General features: G+C 50.5%; 8 protein-coding genes across 8 annotated transcripts; 3 read left to right on the top strand and 5 right to left on the bottom strand.

The window, feature by feature from the left end:
- Positions 1 to 703: 703 nt before the first annotated feature.
- NCS57_00529000 (Abhydrolase-3 domain-containing protein) lies at positions 704 to 1,808 on the bottom strand (the record flags this gene model as incomplete). The annotated part of the gene is made up of 2 exons (XM_053055221.1): positions 704 to 866; positions 913 to 1,808. 2 exons carry the CDS (start codon positions 1,806 to 1,808, stop codon positions 704 to 706), a joined length of 1,059 nt encoding a protein of 352 aa, XP_052914176.1.
- A 2,013-nt stretch (positions 1,809 to 3,821) lies between these two features.
- Positions 3,822 to 5,819, bottom strand: NCS57_00528900 (Zn(2)-C6 fungal-type domain-containing protein; the record flags this gene model as incomplete). The annotated part of the gene is made up of 3 exons (XM_053055220.1): positions 3,822 to 4,907; positions 4,957 to 5,418; positions 5,475 to 5,819. 3 exons carry the CDS (start codon positions 5,817 to 5,819, stop codon positions 3,822 to 3,824), a joined length of 1,893 nt encoding a protein of 630 aa, XP_052914175.1.
- Positions 5,820 to 6,330: 511 nt separating this feature from the next.
- Positions 6,331 to 7,308, top strand: NCS57_00528800 (uncharacterized protein; the record flags this gene model as incomplete). Its single annotated transcript, XM_053055219.1, has 2 exons — positions 6,331 to 6,617; positions 6,669 to 7,308. 2 exons carry the CDS (start codon positions 6,331 to 6,333, stop codon positions 7,306 to 7,308), a joined length of 927 nt encoding a protein of 308 aa, XP_052914174.1.
- A 289-nt stretch (positions 7,309 to 7,597) lies between these two features.
- On the bottom strand, positions 7,598 to 10,101 carry NCS57_00528700 (uncharacterized protein; the record flags this gene model as incomplete). Its single annotated transcript, XM_053055218.1, has 3 exons — positions 7,598 to 9,329; positions 9,377 to 9,643; positions 9,698 to 10,101. 3 exons carry the CDS (start codon positions 10,099 to 10,101, stop codon positions 7,598 to 7,600), a joined length of 2,403 nt encoding a protein of 800 aa, XP_052914173.1.
- An 844-nt stretch (positions 10,102 to 10,945) lies between these two features.
- Positions 10,946 to 11,950, bottom strand: NCS57_00528600 (Dipeptidase; the record flags this gene model as incomplete). Its single annotated transcript, XM_053055217.1, has 1 exon — positions 10,946 to 11,950. One exon carries the CDS (start codon positions 11,948 to 11,950, stop codon positions 10,946 to 10,948), a length of 1,005 nt encoding a protein of 334 aa, XP_052914172.1.
- Positions 11,951 to 12,494: 544 nt separating this feature from the next.
- NCS57_00528500 (MFS domain-containing protein) lies at positions 12,495 to 14,125 on the top strand (the record flags this gene model as incomplete). The annotated part of the gene is made up of 4 exons (XM_053055216.1): positions 12,495 to 12,764; positions 12,821 to 13,191; positions 13,239 to 13,318; positions 13,371 to 14,125. 4 exons carry the CDS (start codon positions 12,495 to 12,497, stop codon positions 14,123 to 14,125), a joined length of 1,476 nt encoding a protein of 491 aa, XP_052914171.1.
- Positions 14,126 to 14,748: 623 nt separating this feature from the next.
- Positions 14,749 to 15,433, top strand: NCS57_00528400 (uncharacterized protein; the record flags this gene model as incomplete). Its single annotated transcript, XM_053055215.1, has 3 exons — positions 14,749 to 15,048; positions 15,101 to 15,210; positions 15,259 to 15,433. The coding sequence occupies 3 exons, from the start codon at positions 14,749 to 14,751 to the stop codon at positions 15,431 to 15,433; spliced, it is 585 nt and encodes a 194-aa protein (XP_052914170.1).
- Positions 15,434 to 15,684: 251 nt separating this feature from the next.
- NCS57_00528300 (Bac-luciferase domain-containing protein) lies at positions 15,685 to 17,266 on the bottom strand (the record flags this gene model as incomplete). Its single annotated transcript, XM_053055214.1, has 4 exons — positions 15,685 to 16,393; positions 16,449 to 16,631; positions 16,683 to 16,930; positions 16,985 to 17,266. 4 exons carry the CDS (start codon positions 17,264 to 17,266, stop codon positions 15,685 to 15,687), a joined length of 1,422 nt encoding a protein of 473 aa, XP_052914169.1.
- Between the last annotated feature and the right edge of the window lie 497 nt (positions 17,267 to 17,763).

Raw genomic sequence — 17,763 nt, 5'->3', positions numbered from 1 at the left:
GGACGCGGGGTTTGATGGTGCAATCAACTGTACAAGGACATCACCAAGGGTGATTGGGTTGCCCTGAGACCCGCGTGCCACTTGATCTTCAGACCGACCGTCCGGTATCGCCTAGCTCTGCTGACCGGCGTCTGGGGGTTCCGTGGGGGAATATGCGTCATGGATGGAGCGGCCCGCCTCAGAGACAAGGCATCGTAAGTTCCGCGGGCTGAATTGGTAATGGCTCGGTCTTGTGTGGAATCAATAGTGTGGGGGATGTGTAACGGTGTGACAAGGGGCCCAAGTCTTGCCCTCAAGATGCCCTGTTCTTGATGGCATCGTACAATGTCGTACATGTATTCCAATTTGACGTAGGTTCATCGGATTACCCGAATTAATAGCCACAAAGAAGCACGCAAGAAAACCCCGGAATTGCCATTCACACCAACCCCGTCAGCAGCTCTAATCACGTCCGCTCTGATTGGATCTAGCTCGGCATGATCGGATCGTCTTGACGTAACCCCACCGCCGCAAGTCGCACCAAACATGGAAGTCGGGCGCAAGAGCAATAAACACCAGCTTCCTTGTTGGAAAAATATTGCTTGCAAATAAGATGGTGTCATGAACAAGGTTCCCATTTACAGATGCTTCTCTTTCAGCTCGTGACGCTAACGGTGTTGTTTTCCTCGCCCCATGTCGTAAAGATCGTCGTCGCTCACATTTTTTACGTCTTCACGTGAAACTCGTTGGTGGGAGATGGTCCTGACAGTGCCCAGCATATGCCTTCTTCAATCACCCTATCCCAGCGAGCTGAAGCCGATAGTTTTTCTTCGTACGACCGGAACCCATGAGGCAAGCCGATGAATAAGTTGATATCGGTAGGTACCCTATATCTCATCAGCGACGGCTAAAATGGGTAATGGAGCAACCTACCCAGCTTCTGTCAGCATCTTGGCATACAGGAGGGCCTCATCCCTCAGAGGATCCAATCCAACTATGCCGAGCACTGTAGGTGGCATACCCTTGACCTGCGTCGGCGTCGCGTTCCCCGGATTCAGCTTGACATCCTTGACGTCTGGATTCTTGATTTTGAGAAAGCTGGTAAAGTACCGCAGCTCAGACACGGACAGCAACGGCGCCAGCTCATTCTCCTTGTAAGACGAAACAGAATGGTGCTTCATCTTTTTCAGCTGAGGTTCGTAGCAGTCGAGGTGTGCGAGGCAGGGAATCATCAGCACCTGTCCAGCCAGAGGCGGGCGACGATTATTCTCCCTGTTGAGATGTCTGTCCAGCGTCAATGACGAAGCAACCCAAGCGCCAGCTGATATTCCCCCGAGAACCACCTTACTCGGGTTGCAGCAGAGTTTGTCCATGTTATCGTGCGCCCACTCGAAAGCATCCTCCGCGTCGTTCCATTGCGTCGGGTGCGTAAATTCTGGCGTATGTCTGTAGTTGACATTAAGCACGACAACCTCCGAACCACAGGCAATCCGTGTACATATCGCATCTTCAGAGTCTAGCGTGCCAAACATGAAGCCGCCGCCTTGTAGGTGGATGTACAGTGGGAGCACCATGTCCTCCGGCACGTTGACAGGTCTGTAGCTGCGAGCCTCGATAGTACTCCCATCACGAGAAGGAATGGCATAGTCGAATGTCTTGACCTGATGCGCCAAAACTTTCATCGCCTTTCTCGACAAAGCTTCTCGTTCTTCATTTGCCTGCCTCTTCATCTCAGCGAGACTCGGCTCCGGATGAGCCGGGGGTGGAAAGGTGCGCTCCAGGGCGAGCCATTCCTCGCTGGTTCCATTGTAACAAGAAAAGTCGCACATTTCAGACTCGATAAAAGTTAGATCTAGAGATGAATGACGGAGATAGTTGAGAATGATGGCTTGATTTTCTCTCAACCGATCTTGGGAACCCCCACACTCTGATATGCTCCGAGTGGGGATTCGGCATCCGGCATCGGTATCAAAGACCTCGGGTGAATTGCGATAGAGGTCTGGGGTAGGAATCGGCTCGAAAGGCCAGATTGCACAATCAAGAAGATGAAGAGTCAGTTTAAGCAATCGGAGTTTATTTGCAGAGTCAACATCGGAACATGGACTTTACGAGAAATGTCGCTCAACGGCATCCTCGGTTGTTAAGGTAAGGTTCGGTTAACCACGGGGAAACGACTACTTCCATGACATGCCGCCATTGCCGATAATAGTGAACGTTCCTATTTAATCGAGAAGGTCTAGTAGCCTCAGGAAATCTACCGATATAGATGTGGTTTTGAAGATGGCCAAGTTCTCGCCGGCTTTGACAGTCCTCTCCAGCCAAGACGCATCACGACGGAATTGTCCATGCGAGGTAGTTCAGGCTAATGAAGAAGCGGGTTCGGCCAAACAAAGAGTAGAGTCATTGACACATAACAGCACTGAAACTCAATGAAATAAGCAATAAAAAACCTCGGGTGACCCAGCAAAACAAGTAAACCCTGCCGCTGGCATCATTTATATCCTGGGTTTTCCTCCTACTTCTCTCAACCCACCTGGTCAACCACCACTCATCGACAAACAAACACCTGCCCATCTTTTAAAATGCATGGGTTGTATTGGAGATGTGAAGCGCTCGAGGCTGCCGAGAGGATGGCAGAGGAGGCCGCCAAGAGAGCAGAGAGAGTAGCCGAAGAGGGCGCTAAGAGAGCACAGAGGATGGCTGAAAAAGGAGAGAAGATCGTAAAGGGAGTCGAAGATAGGGCAGAGAAGTTCGCCAGGAGCATGCCCCAACTATTATTGTTACATCGACCGCAGTAACGACCTTTACTTCTACTATAACTTGTGTCACTTTGACAGCCACGACTACCGTTGCAACCACGACTACTACAGCTTTCGTCGGCTCTTCTGCACGTCTCAAAGACCTGACCGTTGAGGAGGAGATACTTGAGCATGTGTGCTCGGCTAGCTTCTGGGTCCTCGGAATTCTCCTACTCATCTACAGCATTGCCTTGTACAACTTACTAAAGTACCAGAATCCCCGCGACCCAAAGACCAAACCTTCAACCAAGCCCAAACCTCGCACATCTTCACTCATCCAACTCGATTTCGACCTCAAAAGCTTGAACCCATGCATAGCGATGCCGTCTCGCCAGATCTTTGCCGTCGCTATCTGCAGAATAGCCGCATCGCTGTATTGCCTCGAAAGCTACTGGATCATTAACGCAACGTGGAAGATGTTCACATCCACTCTGGAGATTCGGCGGGAGGGAGCCCCTGGGTCCTTCCTCCTCCTCATCGTGATTATACCTTCGTATCCGATGATGTGGTGTTGCCTTGGCTACGCTATTTACATCGTTTTGGATTTGTCGTTTACTTTTGCTAGCGAGTTGGCCTTACTGCCAGTCTCCACCGATGCCAGCCATACACCTACCCGCAAGGGAAAGAAAAGGCCAAAAAACGACGCATTCAGAGGGAAAAAGTAGGCAGATACGGATAAGTAGCCGACGGGATCGGGATCGGAGGAAGGCTGGCAGACGGATCTGCATGGTTGAGGGATGCTGCCCCTAGCTGGAGGGCGGCACTAAGGAACCCACTGTTAAGTGCGGTGACCTTGCCTGCCGTAGTTTTAGTCAGGTAATTCACGTATGCGCTTTTCTACAGCTTCATGTGAATCCAATGTTTTGCAAGGTTTGCGATAGAAAAGAACATGCCATGGGGACGAGTGTTATGCGCCTACCTTTTTGATTAGATGTGTGGTGAGGTGAGGTACTAGATCTTCTGAGTTATCAAGAACATGGTCATATTTGACTAAGGCAATGTAATTCCTCTTACCACCTTCCAGCTTCCTTCTCAGGCATTTGTTCAAGGTAGAAACAAGCTCCAGTCTTGATCGATATCCAGCATCCCAACATCCAGTCCAAACGGAGACATTGTGTCGTCCTCCGAGTTTCCCCCAAATCCCCACATCTCATCCATTGCCAGAGCTGGAGTAAACCCCATGTAATCCAAGCTATATGTGCTTCCCCAGGTACTATGTGCATCAGAAGAAGAAGCTTCCGTCGTAGACGGTGTTAACTGAGGATAGGCACTGGCCGGTGTTTCATCTCCAGCCCGGGAACTCTGCACTGGAACTCTCCTTACGACCTTTCCAAAGTATGGGATAGGGATCTCCTGAGTAGACCCCCCGTGCTGCGGAGGACTGGAGAGAAGCGTCAATGCCTTTCGACACTGACTGGCCATCTTACATCCCTCTTCCTCGGACGCCTGAAAGATCCCCTCCGCATCAGTGACAAGTTGCGAGTCTTCTGACCTAGAGCGATCGCTTGAGATAGAGTTTCCCATAAGCAAGACCACCGCGGCCGTGAAAGCGACAAAGTCTGAGGTCTTGCAGTCAAATAGGCTCGCCCCATCCACCTCGGCGTGAAGAACCAAGAAGCACTTCACTAGTTGTCTGGCTGCGCCTGTGCATGCTAGCCTAGCTACTTCTTGTGATGTTGATGAGGATGAGTGTTTCAGGAATGGCAGGTGGATGTACATGCGAATGTGGAAGAAGAAGAAATGAATCAACAGTCGGTCAACGAGGCTATTAAGCTCAATGCGGGAGCTGGGCAGCTTTTCCGGAATATCCCACCAGATTGAGGGTACTGAGTTGTAGATACTATCCATCTCTTCATCGAGAGACATTGCCTTGGCGAAAGATGGCTTTCCAGGTGATATGAGATAGTTGATGACTTCTCCAGCGGTGACTGCGCACTTGTGGATAAATATGGGGACCCAGACCTCGGGCGAGCCTGAATCCGCATCTCTTGGTTCCGAGGTATTGAGAAGGGCATCATTAAATCCATGAGGGAGTCCGAGAAGTAGGCTGGTGAAGCGATCGCCGTGGTAGATTGCCCACCATATCCGCTGTCGGATAGCAGGAGCCGTTGGACTAAGACGGTGCATGCCCTATTCTCACGGTTGGGAATTGTATAAGAAGCGGAATCATCGCACTTACCATCATCTGCGCAATGGCTAAACCCTTCCGCCATGTGAACCACGCCCGTCGAGGCTGTCCAATATCCGTATACGTCTTTGCCAGCAAGACCAAACACTCCATGCCATCCAACGTAGCTGCTAGAGCAAAGTCACCAATGATGAGGGTATCCACGAGAGTAAATATCTTATGACCTTGACCTAAACTCCGCGCATAGGCAACAGCCAAGATGGCCAGCTCGGCTGGGTTGGTGCTTGTGTATGCATGGGCGGCGAACGTAAGGAGTGGTTCCAAAGGCTCGCTTTGAGAAATGGCACGCGTTTTCTGACGGAAGCTATCCCACCAAGATCCATTCTTGGCGAGAGTTGCTGTAATCTCGTCGTAACTGGGGAGAGCTGAGCGCAGGGTGCCGCATATCTTTGCTTTGTGGGCTTCCGCTTGGTTGAGGCGAGTGCCACGACTGGATGGCATCGGGGCATCGGTCTGCAAAGCGTGAGACTTGGCGGGTACAGAATAGCTGCCAAGGACAAGATGTATACCTGGGTGTCATCAAATACGGCAACAAGGGGAGGTGGATGATCTGAGGGAGGTTCTATGTCCGAGGTCTCTTCGTCCGAGACGAAAGTATGCCGTGCTGTCAGGTCTCCTTGACGGGAGGATACTCTCGGCAAAGACTGAACTCTGGACCGTCTCCGTGACGTGGACGAGGGTGTAGAGGTCCGAGGCCTTGCTGGCTCGGCGTGCTCTGTAGTGTCCACGCCCTCATTCTGGTCGATGCATGTAGAGCCACGGGTTGAACAGTGAGAGCAGACGGAGCTGCTAGGAGGAAAGATACAGCGAATCTTCCGTCTCCGGCCTTGTGTAGCATTGCACATCAGCTTCATGCACGAAAAGAAACCGCGTAGCACTTTGAAGGCAGGAGTGTCGCTTACATTCAGTACAACTGCGAGTCCCCTTCCTCATCCGCTTCCTGGGCCTATCAGATATCCCTCCCGAAATCAACGAGATGCCAAGATCTGCAAGAGAGTCTTCCATGGTGAGACGGGCCAAGCAGGTCTTTGGTTGTGGTTGATGTTGATGGGGAGAGTTGTGCTGACGGGCTGAGATCCATGTCACGGACGAATAGACGCCGGACGGACGAAATTCGTTCGTCCGCGCCACTTTTCTCGGACCAAACCGTTTTCGTCCGTCTTACATACTTCGTCCGCGAATTTTGAGGGTATCAAGAGGAGCATCTTAATGTCTATAAAGATGTACGTTTCTTTCGAGAGATAGACTCAATTCCAGAATCATCAACACAGACTCAAACAACAATCAAAACTCTTCATCAACGACTCTTCAATCACAACAACTTCACTTTACTCCCAACCCAACCAACCACCACCACCAATAACAATGGCTCCTCTCATCTGGCTCATCACTGGTGCCACCTCTGGCATTGGCGCTTCCCTCATCGAGCAAGTCGTCGCTCGAGGTGACAAGGTCATTGCTTCAGGTCGCAATGTCGAGAAGCGTCTTGGCCATCTCAAGTCGGACAAGATTGCTCTTCTTGAACTCGACATTACCGCCAACATTGTCGATCTCAGGGCGAAGATTAAACAGGCGTGGGTAATCTTTGGCAAGATTGATGTTCTCATGAACAATGCTGGCATGTCTACCATGTGCAGTGCTGAAGAGGCTGAGTGAGTGCCCAGTCCGATATATAACCAGCCTCTTAGCTAACACATTTCCAGTGATGCCCTCGCCAACACCGTCTTCCAAGTCAACTTCTTCGGACACATCCGCGTCACCCAAGCCATCCTCCCCTTCTTCCGAGCTCAAGGCAGCGGCTGCATTGCCTTTACCTCATCCGGCTCTGCCTGGACACCTTTCCCCTTCATGTCTCTCTACGCCGCATCCAAAGCTGCCATGAGCTCCTGGGTTGACGCCCTGCACAAGGAAGTCCGCCCTCTTGGTATTCGCTGTGTTTCATTTGAGCTTGGCGGCTTCCCTACCAACCTTGGTCAGCCGCGTGAGCCATCTGATGCCGGATTCGGGGCTAACGGCCCGGCTATCGAGGCGTATACCCCACTGTTCACATCTCTCGTGACAAAGTTTGCAACCAACCCTGAGGTGCACATGCCTGGAGATGTTACAAAGGGCGCCAATGCTATTGTCGATGTTGTCAAGGGGGAAGGCCTCGCGGCTGGAAAGACCTGGGCAGTTCGAGTTGCGCTGGGCTCCGACGGGCTCGGCTTGGCGAGACAGAGGTGTGAGGAGCAGTTGAAGCTAATTGGGGCATGGGAGGACCTCAGCTCAAGCACTGATCGAGAGGGCGCAGATGGCTCGCTGACGAACAACGAGAGGTTTGAGTTCACTACTATCCTTGAGTGAGGGGACTGATAGGGTAAAAGATAGGGTGGGGAGTTTACTAGGGATTTGTTAGGTGGGATAGACATATGAAATATTGTTACATATAAGTTTGCTGTTAATCTTTCTAAGGAAATTATAGACTCAATCATTAACGCTCTCCTTGACTGTGTTGCCAGGATTCTCTCTCACAACCTCCAAGAATATAGGTGCTTAGTGCCACTTCCAGCATGACATGTCTAAAACCTCAATACGTCTTCATCACTCGGGAATCTGATCTGAGTCTTTGACAAAAACACAACCAGCCCCTTTCTTATGACTCATCAAGTCTCTTCAGGTTAAGAACATAATCAAAGACCCAACTCGACAACCTCCCTTCCTCCGCAGGCTCCACCATAGACAAGAAGAACGTCCGCCCAATATCCTTCACCAACGCGTTCACGTCTTCACTATCAAAAGTCGCATAGTTCTGCACCAGACGCAGATCCGGCCCGTCAATCTCCAATGTCGAGTGCAGGTACGCAGACTTGAAGTTGCGGAATTTCCTCCACTCCTCCTCCTCTTCCCCCTTGGCCTTACGGCTGATCTGTAGGATCTTGGCGTCGCGGGAAAGTCTCGTGAGGAAGTCGTCCCCCATGTCCCATGCTCCAAGTACGTGCCGGAACACAACGTCTCCCGTGTCAAGGTTCCAGCCTGTGACGAAATAGTCCAGGAGGGAAGAGATCTGAGGCTTGTAAACGTAACTGACAACTACGACAAGGTTGCCTGCTATTGCGACCGAGCTAGGATAGCAGTTGCAAGCCTTCCCATTTGGGTGAGTATGGGCTTTGAGTGTGTAGGAGTGTTTCTCAGATCGTTGAACCTTTAGCCTCAGGTCTCCCCCGGCAGCTAAATCATCTTTGAAGCTCCAAGTCTCAACCACAGGATTGCTCTGGATGTTGAAGAAGCTGACGATATGGCGGCCGTCATCGGAAAAGTTCCACTCGCACTGGGCTACCTTCGCAGGGGTTTCTGATAGCATCACGTCTTCAACCCTGATTCCGGGTAGGCGAGGTCCAGTCCTGCTGACTTGATACAGGTGCAAATTCCCAACCTCTCCTAACCCCAGCCGTGTGCGCTGAAGACACAGCCCGCGGTCCCAGTCTAAGGGTAAGGAGGGGTTTTCGGAGATACAATCAGGTATACCAGTCTTTTCGTCTCTTTGGCAGCCCGTCATCCAATCGTAAAGCAGGGTCTTATACTTGCCAAATTTTTCACTGCTCAGGTCCCTGGCCCAGAAGATAGATCCATCGGTCGTGAGGTTGGTCAAGGACCCTCGCTGGTGTGGGAAGCTACACAACCGCTCCATGGAAGGAAATTCAAAGACTCTCACACGTGTCGAGTTATCGGGATCATTGTATTCCGCGTAGAGCTTCGTTTCGTCATCTGACAAACGTATTCCCCGGCCGCACCGAAATATACGGTCTTTGGATAAGAAAGCATCAACTGAGTAGGTGAAAGAAGTGCTCTTGGAAAGAAGGACACTGTGCCCCGGCAACACGCACTTTTCTTGCCCAAAGAACACAAGGGCAGCGTCACCAGCCAATGTGAATCTTTGGTCTGGTTCTTGAGCAGGTCGTGCCTTGACCTTCTGCTTAGGAAGAGGAACAGGGACTGGATGCGAGAGAATTGTCTCTACGCGCTCCCCTGTTTGGCTTCGTTGTTTGATAGGCTGGTTGTTGGGAGGTCTTAATGGCAGGGACCTGGCGTAATTCTTGGGAACCCTATCCCACAAATTCGCAGGCACTGGTTGTAGCCTTTGGTGGTTCTCAGCCCCGGTATGGTGAGGGCTCACAGGTGGCGACGTTGGTACAAATGGCGGCTTTGATGCTGGTAACGACATTGGTGCTGGTGACGGCTTTGGGGTTGAGGATCGAGTGCTGGCCTCAGACTGTTTGGCTTCCGACCTATTCTCCTCAGATTCTTTTGCCGCCAACTGGTTTGCCTCGGGCACTCTTGACACATCGCCGTTGGAGGCTATATCAGTAGCAATGAGAGTTGATGACCTATCAAAATCAGTCCCGTTCCGCCAGCAAAGCGTCGGTCATCCTACCGCTCAGAAGTAGACTCTGGAGTGCCTGGTCTAGAAAGATCGCCACACACAGACCCAGCAACTGAAGTGAGATCATAAAGATATCGGTTGAGGAGAAATACTTTGCTGCTTTCTGCCGGAATGTTCCTTCTGATGAGTGCTTCTAACCTCGCGATTTCTTGGAGAATTTTGGTTGTATCTTCCTTAATGTCGGCTGTATCTTGCTTGATGTCCGCCGTGTCCTCTAGGATGTCTTCGGTATCATTCTTGATGCTCTTGGTCATTGCCCTAGTAATCATCATCAGTCTACCACGTTTAGACCCTCGGCTAAGTGCATCTTACAGAGTGATCGTGTCCACGGCAAGATTCAAGGCGCGCCGGTGGACCTCAAGGACAGCCTTGAGTGAATTGACTTTTTGCTTCCCTTTGGCAGCCCAGCTCACGGCTGCAAATCTCCCACGATGCTCCACGAGCACATCGTCAATCTCTTTCGCCGCATCAAGACAATTCTTGATGATGCTTCGAATGTCGTCCCGGATACTACTAGGTAGCGGATCTCCGGTTTCACTGCCGTCTGGCACCAAGTCCTCAAGGATATTGAGTGTGAGCTTCAGCTCCGACAGTTCCCGGTTGACAGCGCTCAAGTCGCTACGGGCATCCCTGCAGTCAATGATGAAGCCTCTAATGGTGCCGATCGTCTTGTCAGCGACTTGCGCGAACGCGATACAAGAGGCGGCAATCTCCATGACGCCGACGACGCCAAGTTGATCGCCTTGAAATGTTGCGCAAAGTGAAAAGAGCGAGGAAGGAGGAATCTAGAACTCGAGATACATACCCCACCCCCAAAGACGCGGCCAATTAGTATGCGGAAGTCGTGCCTTCAGCCTCACTCGAAAGGGGAAAAGCCTAGCGGTTTGCCCAACAGCTGCGCCTTCGACGAGGCGTTGTTGGCTCCAGGTGGCGATTTTCTTCAGAATTGTTAGGCCAATGGAATGTCTGATGTCAGAATAAAAGATCATTCGGATGTTTGCGAAATATTATTTCCTCGATCCTCTGGTGCATTTCACCTCAGAACAATTTAATACTCTTATCCTTTGGTTGGTGTTTTGGACCTTATCATATTAACCAGTGTTTGCTTATAACGGACTACATAGGTGCCGCGCTAGCGAGTCAAGAACTCTAAAACTAAGAACATAATATCTCCGAAGCTAGGGAATTATTCAGAGGCCCATAATGATAGTCTGCCTTCGCCGATCAGCAAGAAAGACTTGATGCATGGTCAGATCTAGGGTAGCCTCAGCATAGAATCCCTACACCGTGTAACACAGGTTTGAAGGGCTGTTGAGGAATGAACAAGTATTTATTTATGAAAATATCATTATATCGATTGTAAACTACTGATAAAACCAATACAAGGTTGTGCAGGTTTATGACTTGTACGGCAAAGTATCCATACGCAGTGGCTTCCTGTTGAACGGAACATAGAATTTCTCTCCGACACAGCGTAGGTAGTTGGCAACCTCAGTACCACCATTACAGGGTTCGTAGCAATTTACTCCTAAATCTCCATCATTAAACCTTGTCTCATATCTATTCTCCAATTATCTTTTCCAGGTATCGAAGCCAGTTCTCCCCCAGAACCTTCCTCATCTTCTCCTCTCCCCACCCCTTCCTCGCCATCGCAAGAGCCAATTGCCTCCTATCCGCAAGCTTACCCAGCGGCTTCACTACCTTCTGACTACCCCATGGCGTGAGCTGTCTGGCGTAGCCTTTGTCGCTGTTGCACCAGACTAGAAAATCACTCGGCCGTGCGTGTCCTTCGCTGGCATCAGATCCTACACCGACCAGATCCTCCCCAACAAGACCGATGACATAGTCAAGAGCGTCGACGTAGTCGTCTACCGTGCTGTCGTTGCCTTTCGCCATGTGCGGGCCAAATTGACTAAGCCCAATGAATCCACCTTTCGACCCAAGAAGCTTGATCAAGCGGTCATCCTTGTTGCGAGGGTGTTGTTTCAACCCACTAGGAAGGACGTGAGAGAAACACGGTGGCTTGTCCGCTGGTGCATAGTTGATGACATCTTCAGAAGTCTGGGGGCCGACATGGCTCAGATCGCAGACAATCCCAAGCTTAGCCATCTCAGTTACCACTTGCTGTCCGAAGCCTGTCAGACCAGAGTCCCTGATCTCTGTGTATCCAGCACCGCTGTAGTTTTGCGTGTTGTATGTGAGCTGCATCTTTCGAACGCCCAAGTCACGGAACACCCGCAGGTATGAGAGTTGATCTTCGATGCCGGATGTGTTTTGCCAACTCAACAGCACCGCGGTGCGGCCTGATTTCTTTGCTTCGCGAATGTCCTTGACTGAGTGTGCTTGAACGATGAGATCCGAATGCTCCTCAAACCATTCCTTCCACTGCACAACATTCGCAAGACTCCCACGCAGCCCCTCCCAAAGACCACATGTGCAGGAAACCCCAGTGATGCCTCCAGCATGCCAAGCCTCGAAAATGTCGCGAGACCAGTTGCTAATGTTGAGGCCATCAAAGTGGATGGATGACTCGTAGATGGCCAGGGCTTCTTGTTCGGTAGGCATCTTGAACTTGGGGGGTTGCGCTCGGTTGTGGAATCCTGGTCGAGGATGAGCCTAATGGGAGTGAACTACTCCGGATCAGGAGAGGAATACCCATGATATAGTCCTTGTTCCATGGGAACTGAGTTGCAACAACTAGGGTAGAGCATTCGGGATAGTCCCGCTGATTCTTACCCGAAAGGGGTATTGCGAGATGTCTCCGGCAGTGAATCGGCGCGGTTCCGACCCGACTTTTGCCCTCCAGGCTAAAAATGGTCGGCCTTCCTCCGGTTGATAGCGTTGTGCAGATCCTTCGTCGCTTACATATCGCCTACCAGAGTTTCAATGATTGGGTATACCCAGTTGTTCGCAATTGTCGACATCAATCACGTTCTTGAGGTTGTGTGGGGTGACTTACATACCGGAGATAGCAAACTTGCGGTCGAGTATTTAAGAGGATTGGCATCAGGATGCCCGGATATAAATTTTTATCTTGCTTTTCAAGACGAACAGTACTGTCAAGGTTGCCATTCTAATATCATTGGCAATTATTCTAATATCGTTGACAATGAATATCTCTCCAAGTCCAAGCAACAGCTTGAACCAACAATATGTCGGCGGGAAACATGCCGACGTTCATGAGAGGACGACCAGCGACGAGTATGATGAGTCGCCTCAGCAGCAAGAACGTCGACCTTTGAAGAAACGGATCCTGGCTGTGCTTTGGGACACCTTTGACAAGTCACCGGAGGAAAGGAAACTCATTGGCAAACTTGACTGGTGGATCCTGACCTACTGCTGTATTGCATATTTCGTCAAATATCTTGACCAAACCAACGTGAGTGACAATCCACTGTTTCAAAGGTGCATTGAAGGTGGCTTACAGCTATACAGGTCAGCAATGCCTACGTCTCAGGAATGAAAGAAGACCTCAACATGACAGGAAACGACCTCAACTACCTGAGCACCTTCTGGACAGTCGGCTACATCATCGGCCAACTCCCCTCCCAAATCATCATCACCAAAGTTCGCCCTTCAATCTGGCTGCCCACCGCCGAGCTCATCTGGAGTTTCATCGTCATCGGCATGGCGGGTGCCAAAGACGTCAAGACACTCTGCGGATTACGTTTCATCGTTGGTATGCTTGAAGCTTCGGCTTATCCTGGTGTCATGACTTTGCTTGGGAGTTGGTATACGCCGATGGAGCTGGGGAAGAGAGCTTGTATTTTTCAGGCTTCTTCTAGTGCTGCTCAGATGTTTTCAGGGTAAGTAAACAGACAGCTTGTTTGAATTTGGCTGACATGGTGCGTAGATATCTTCAAGCGGCTCTCTACTCGGGTATGGATGGAAGAAGTGGCCTTCGGGCTTGGCAGTGGCTTTTTGTCTTCGATGGTATGCAATGAACACTTTGACAATCTTTCACAAGAGGCTTACACTGCAATAGGCATCATCGGTATTCCCATCTGCCTCTACGGTTACTGGGCCATCCCCGACTCTCCAAACTCATCCAAGGCCAGATGGCTCAAGCCCGAAGACCTTCAAATGGCCAACGACCGCATGCTCAAGCAAGGTCGAGCTCCGATGAAGAAGCTCACTTGGGGGATCATCCGCCGAGTTCTTTCAACCTGGCACGTATACCTGTTCTGCGCCATCTTCATCGCCCACGTTCTTGGTATCAAGATTTACTCGTACTTTAACCTTTGGTTGAAGGCGACGGGCCGGTGGAGTACTGAAGAGGTCAACATTATTCCCAGCGCTGGATATGGACTGCAGATTGCTTGCACTCTTACATACGCCTGGACTTCGGATGCCATTGGTCTGCGATGGCCCCTTGTCATTGCCGCCTGTCTGGTCTCTATCATCGGCACCATCATTCTATCTGTATGGCCCGAGGACAACCTCGCTGCCATGATGACAGGATGGCTACTGACCTTCTGTGAGACTGGTGCTGGTGCACTAATCATCACCTGGATCAACGAGGTGCTGTCATACTCGGCGGAACACCGCGCCCTTGTCATTGGCGTGGTTGAAACCGCAGCCTTCACGTTCCAAGCCTGGGTGCCTCTGTTGATTTACAACACAGGAGATGCTCCTCACTTCCCTATTGGTTATGAGATGGCGACCATGTTCTTTGCTCTCGAGATTGTCTTGACATTGGTCATCCTGTATCTGTCCAAGAAGTATCCGATAACTCATTAGATAGCTACATCGACAAGCCTCCAGGTTTCCAATCCTGGTTACATTACCCATGGCTTAAAATACATTCTTACAGACGTGTGTCACTTCTTGCTTACCTTCCAGCCCTACATTAATTACTGCATTTTGAGATGTAGTTCTCATTGGCCATGGTAACCCAGCCGCACCATTTCTGGAACACAGCCCTGAACAAGGGTCTAATTATCTCTCATCGGCGTTAAGACCGGATGGCGCCGACAAGTAAGCTTGAATAAAAGTCAAGATGATGGGTGCTGGCGCAGCCCCATGCTAAAATCTTACTGCGAGGACCCATTTCCTACGTTCTGCAAGCTTCATTCGCTTATCTGGCGTTCTTCCGGACATGGATGTAAGAACTAGCGTCAGTGTGGAAATCCATGGGTCGCCATGACTGAGGGCGATGCTATAGCGAGAGCTTGATTTCAACTTCAGGCGAGAGCGAAAAGCGAGCAGCGAGGATATGGAAATCCGCAGATTTCTCTGTGAGAGAAAGTATATAAAGTCGAGGATGGAAGGAGTTGGAAAATGTCAACAGACTCGAAGCATCAGCCAACAGCAGCGGAGCAACCAGCAATTCAACAAAACCAAACAACTACAACTATCTCAAAATGCGTGCCGTCCTCTTCGTTTCGCCTCTTTTCATCCAACTCGGACTCAGTCTGGGTCTTGAACGAGTCGTCCGTCGAGGCCAGACTGACGCCGGTGTCTTCAACCCTCCCAAGACGTCGTCCTTTCTGCAGCTGGATCTTCGCGTGACGCTCCCAGCAAACGTTTCCACTCCGGATGGCATGACTGCCCTGGCTCCTAATGTTGAGGGTGGCAAGGCCACCGGTGCCTTTGAGGCTGATATTCTGCCTGTTGGTGCTGCGTATGAGCGAGTTGCGCTCAACGAAGCGGGAGAGAACAGTGTGAGTGGAATGTATATTCTTGAAAGCTGGAGAAATGCTAACTTATGTGTAGTTCTACCAGAACCGATACATCTTTCAAACCGCCGAAAACGAAACCCTGAGCCTCGAAGTCGACGCGATCCTTCACTACGAGAACAACGCCCTGCACGGGTTTGGTCTTGGGTAAGTCTCTTAAAAGACCAAGAAGTACAAGCACTAATAATTGCGTAGCAAATTCGCAACAACCATTCCCGAGCTCTTCCACATCAACTACGAGGCATACATCGTCGAGGTCATGGCAGACTTTAATAGTGGAATTGCGGTTGGAGAAGTTTTCGAGCTCACGTCTTGTGGTCGTCGTGATGGCGAGCCTATCAAGGGCCTTCTTCCTCCTGGAGGTGCATAAGGCCCTGACACGTTGGAGGAAGTCATTGCAGGACTCCTTGATCTAAAGGCTACTGCTCTGGCTCATATCAACACGGATTTTATCCTTTCTCGGGCTTGACTGAAGGCTACACAGTTATGCAATCCCCATAGATAATTCTTTCGATGGACCTGCGCTGTGGTTGCCATAGACTTCACACCACACATTAATTGATTAGATCAAATTTTACTTGTACCATTGATCTCGTACTATTGATGTATCCAGTGATACATCTATTCCTTCTTCGAAGCATCAAATACATATGTACTTCCGGCATGATCACTTCTCAAGCGACTATTCCCCTTACCCTGAGCATTCTCCCTCAGCGTACCTCCCGGAACCTCATAGTCATCCCAGTAGATCCCCCGCCTCTGCAGTTCCGGCACAAGTAACTCGACAATATCTTGCCAAGATTGCGGCTGCACCACAGGAGACAAGTTGAAGCCATCAACATCAGCTTCCCTAACCCATCGTTCCATCCCGTCGGCTACAGTCTGTGGGCTTCCAACAAGAACAGCTCCGTTGCCACCGATTGAGAGTTCCTCCGCCGCTCGCCGAGGTGTCCACTTTCCGGTTCCCTGCTCCTCGTTGAAAAGATTGCTGAATGCTGACTGAATGATTGCTGAAGATTTGCTGTCTTCAGGTTTTATCTCTTCGTCAAGATCGTATTTGCTGAGGTCGATACCAGTAAAAGCGCTGAAGATGACTAGGCCACCCTCTATGGACTGGTACTTCTTTATCTCTTCCAACTTCTTCTGAGCATCTTCGTCCGTCTCACCGAGGATGACTGTGAGGCATTGAAAGAACTTTAGGCTCTGAGGATCCCGTCCTTGTTCCGCAGCCAACTGTCGAATCTTGGCAACTTTGGGTGCCAAGGTGCCTGGGACGTGGCCAGCAATGAAGATGGCTTCAGCATGCTTGGCTGCAAAGGCCGATCCAGCACTGCGAAGCATTCAGATCAAGTCATGTAAAATGTGTCTTTGTGGCAAGTACTCACGGGGAAGTTCCGGCTTGGAAGAGGAAAGGTGTCCTCTGAGGGCTTGGGTCGACGATGAACGGACTTTCCAGCTTGTGGTACTTCCCTTCATGCTTGATCGTTCGGACCTTGGACGGATCGATATAAGTCTCGGATACCTTATCCTTTACTACAGCGTCATCGGCGATAGAAGACTCCCAGAGTCTGCTGATATCAGCATGCTGACCGGCAACACCGACTGTTTTCAATACTTACTGATATAAAAGTCCCATCAGCTCATCAGCTGCTGCGTAACGCTCATCATGAGGAATGATGTCCGTCAGTCCCATAGCCAGCGCACTGGCCTTGTTCCAGGATGTGACAATGTTCCATCCAATGCGACCTTTGGTAAAGTGATCGAGCGTTGAGAAGCGGCGTGCAAGCAAGAACGGCCTCTCATAGCTTGTTGATGCAGTGACGCCAAAACCCAGTGATTTTGTCACGGCTGCCATGGCTGAAATGGGCTGTCACCAAAATTTAGTGGCACTCCCAGCGACTCATCGGCTCGATGGACTTACAACGAAAGGGTCTGTGACGGGGAACTCTGATCCTATCTTGATGGCAGGATCTCGACTGCCCTTGTACACATCGAAGCCTCCCACTGTGTCAGCTAAGAAGTATGACAGAAACTTCCCCTTCTCTAGCAGCCTCGCCGTCTCAAGCCAGTAGTCGAGGTCCCGTTTGTCTGCCGACCGGTCTATCGGGTTGCGCCATTGCCCGGGGCTGGTATGGCCCACGGTGCAAGCGTCAAAGGCATTGAGATAGATGCGTTTCTTCTTTTCTGTCCCGGAGTTCGTCATCTTGGTTCTCTGAATAACGTGCTGTCTACAGAGAGTCGGTGATATGAAGTCGTCTCGCTTACACTACTCTCCCCTAGCTCAAGACAAGGGAGGCAAGGCCAAGTGGGATCACTCAATGTATTATCAATCACGGTATCCGATGTCGCTTCCCACCGTTTAAGCGGATGCATGACTCCGTGGAAATAGTTCGGATCGCTTATTCCCAAACTCCACTTTGGTCCATCGTCGTTATATCGACATCCTTGACAAACCGCTTCGTATTGCCCAATTTGGCAAATTCGCAATCCGACGCTTGTTTTGCATCTTGCCTTATCGTGTCGTCTTTGGCTCGCGTATAGTTCCCAACGCTAGAAAACATATGCCGGGTAGGCATCGCGGCAGGCAACATCCATCGAAGGATCAATATCTCCACAGCAAGATGATATCTTTCGCCTCATTGCCTGGGTAGAATTCGCCATTACCTGCTAGGCCTAGACTGTTTAGCCTCGCCCCCAATC

The sequence above is a fragment of the Fusarium keratoplasticum genome, chromosome 4, assembly GCF_025433545.1.
Source record: "Fusarium keratoplasticum isolate Fu6.1 chromosome 4, whole genome shotgun sequence".
Taxonomy (NCBI): Eukaryota; Fungi; Ascomycota; class Sordariomycetes; order Hypocreales; family Nectriaceae; genus Fusarium; species Fusarium keratoplasticum.
Note: the sequence above shows the minus strand (reverse complement) of the source record. Positions and strands in the feature narration are given on the sequence as shown.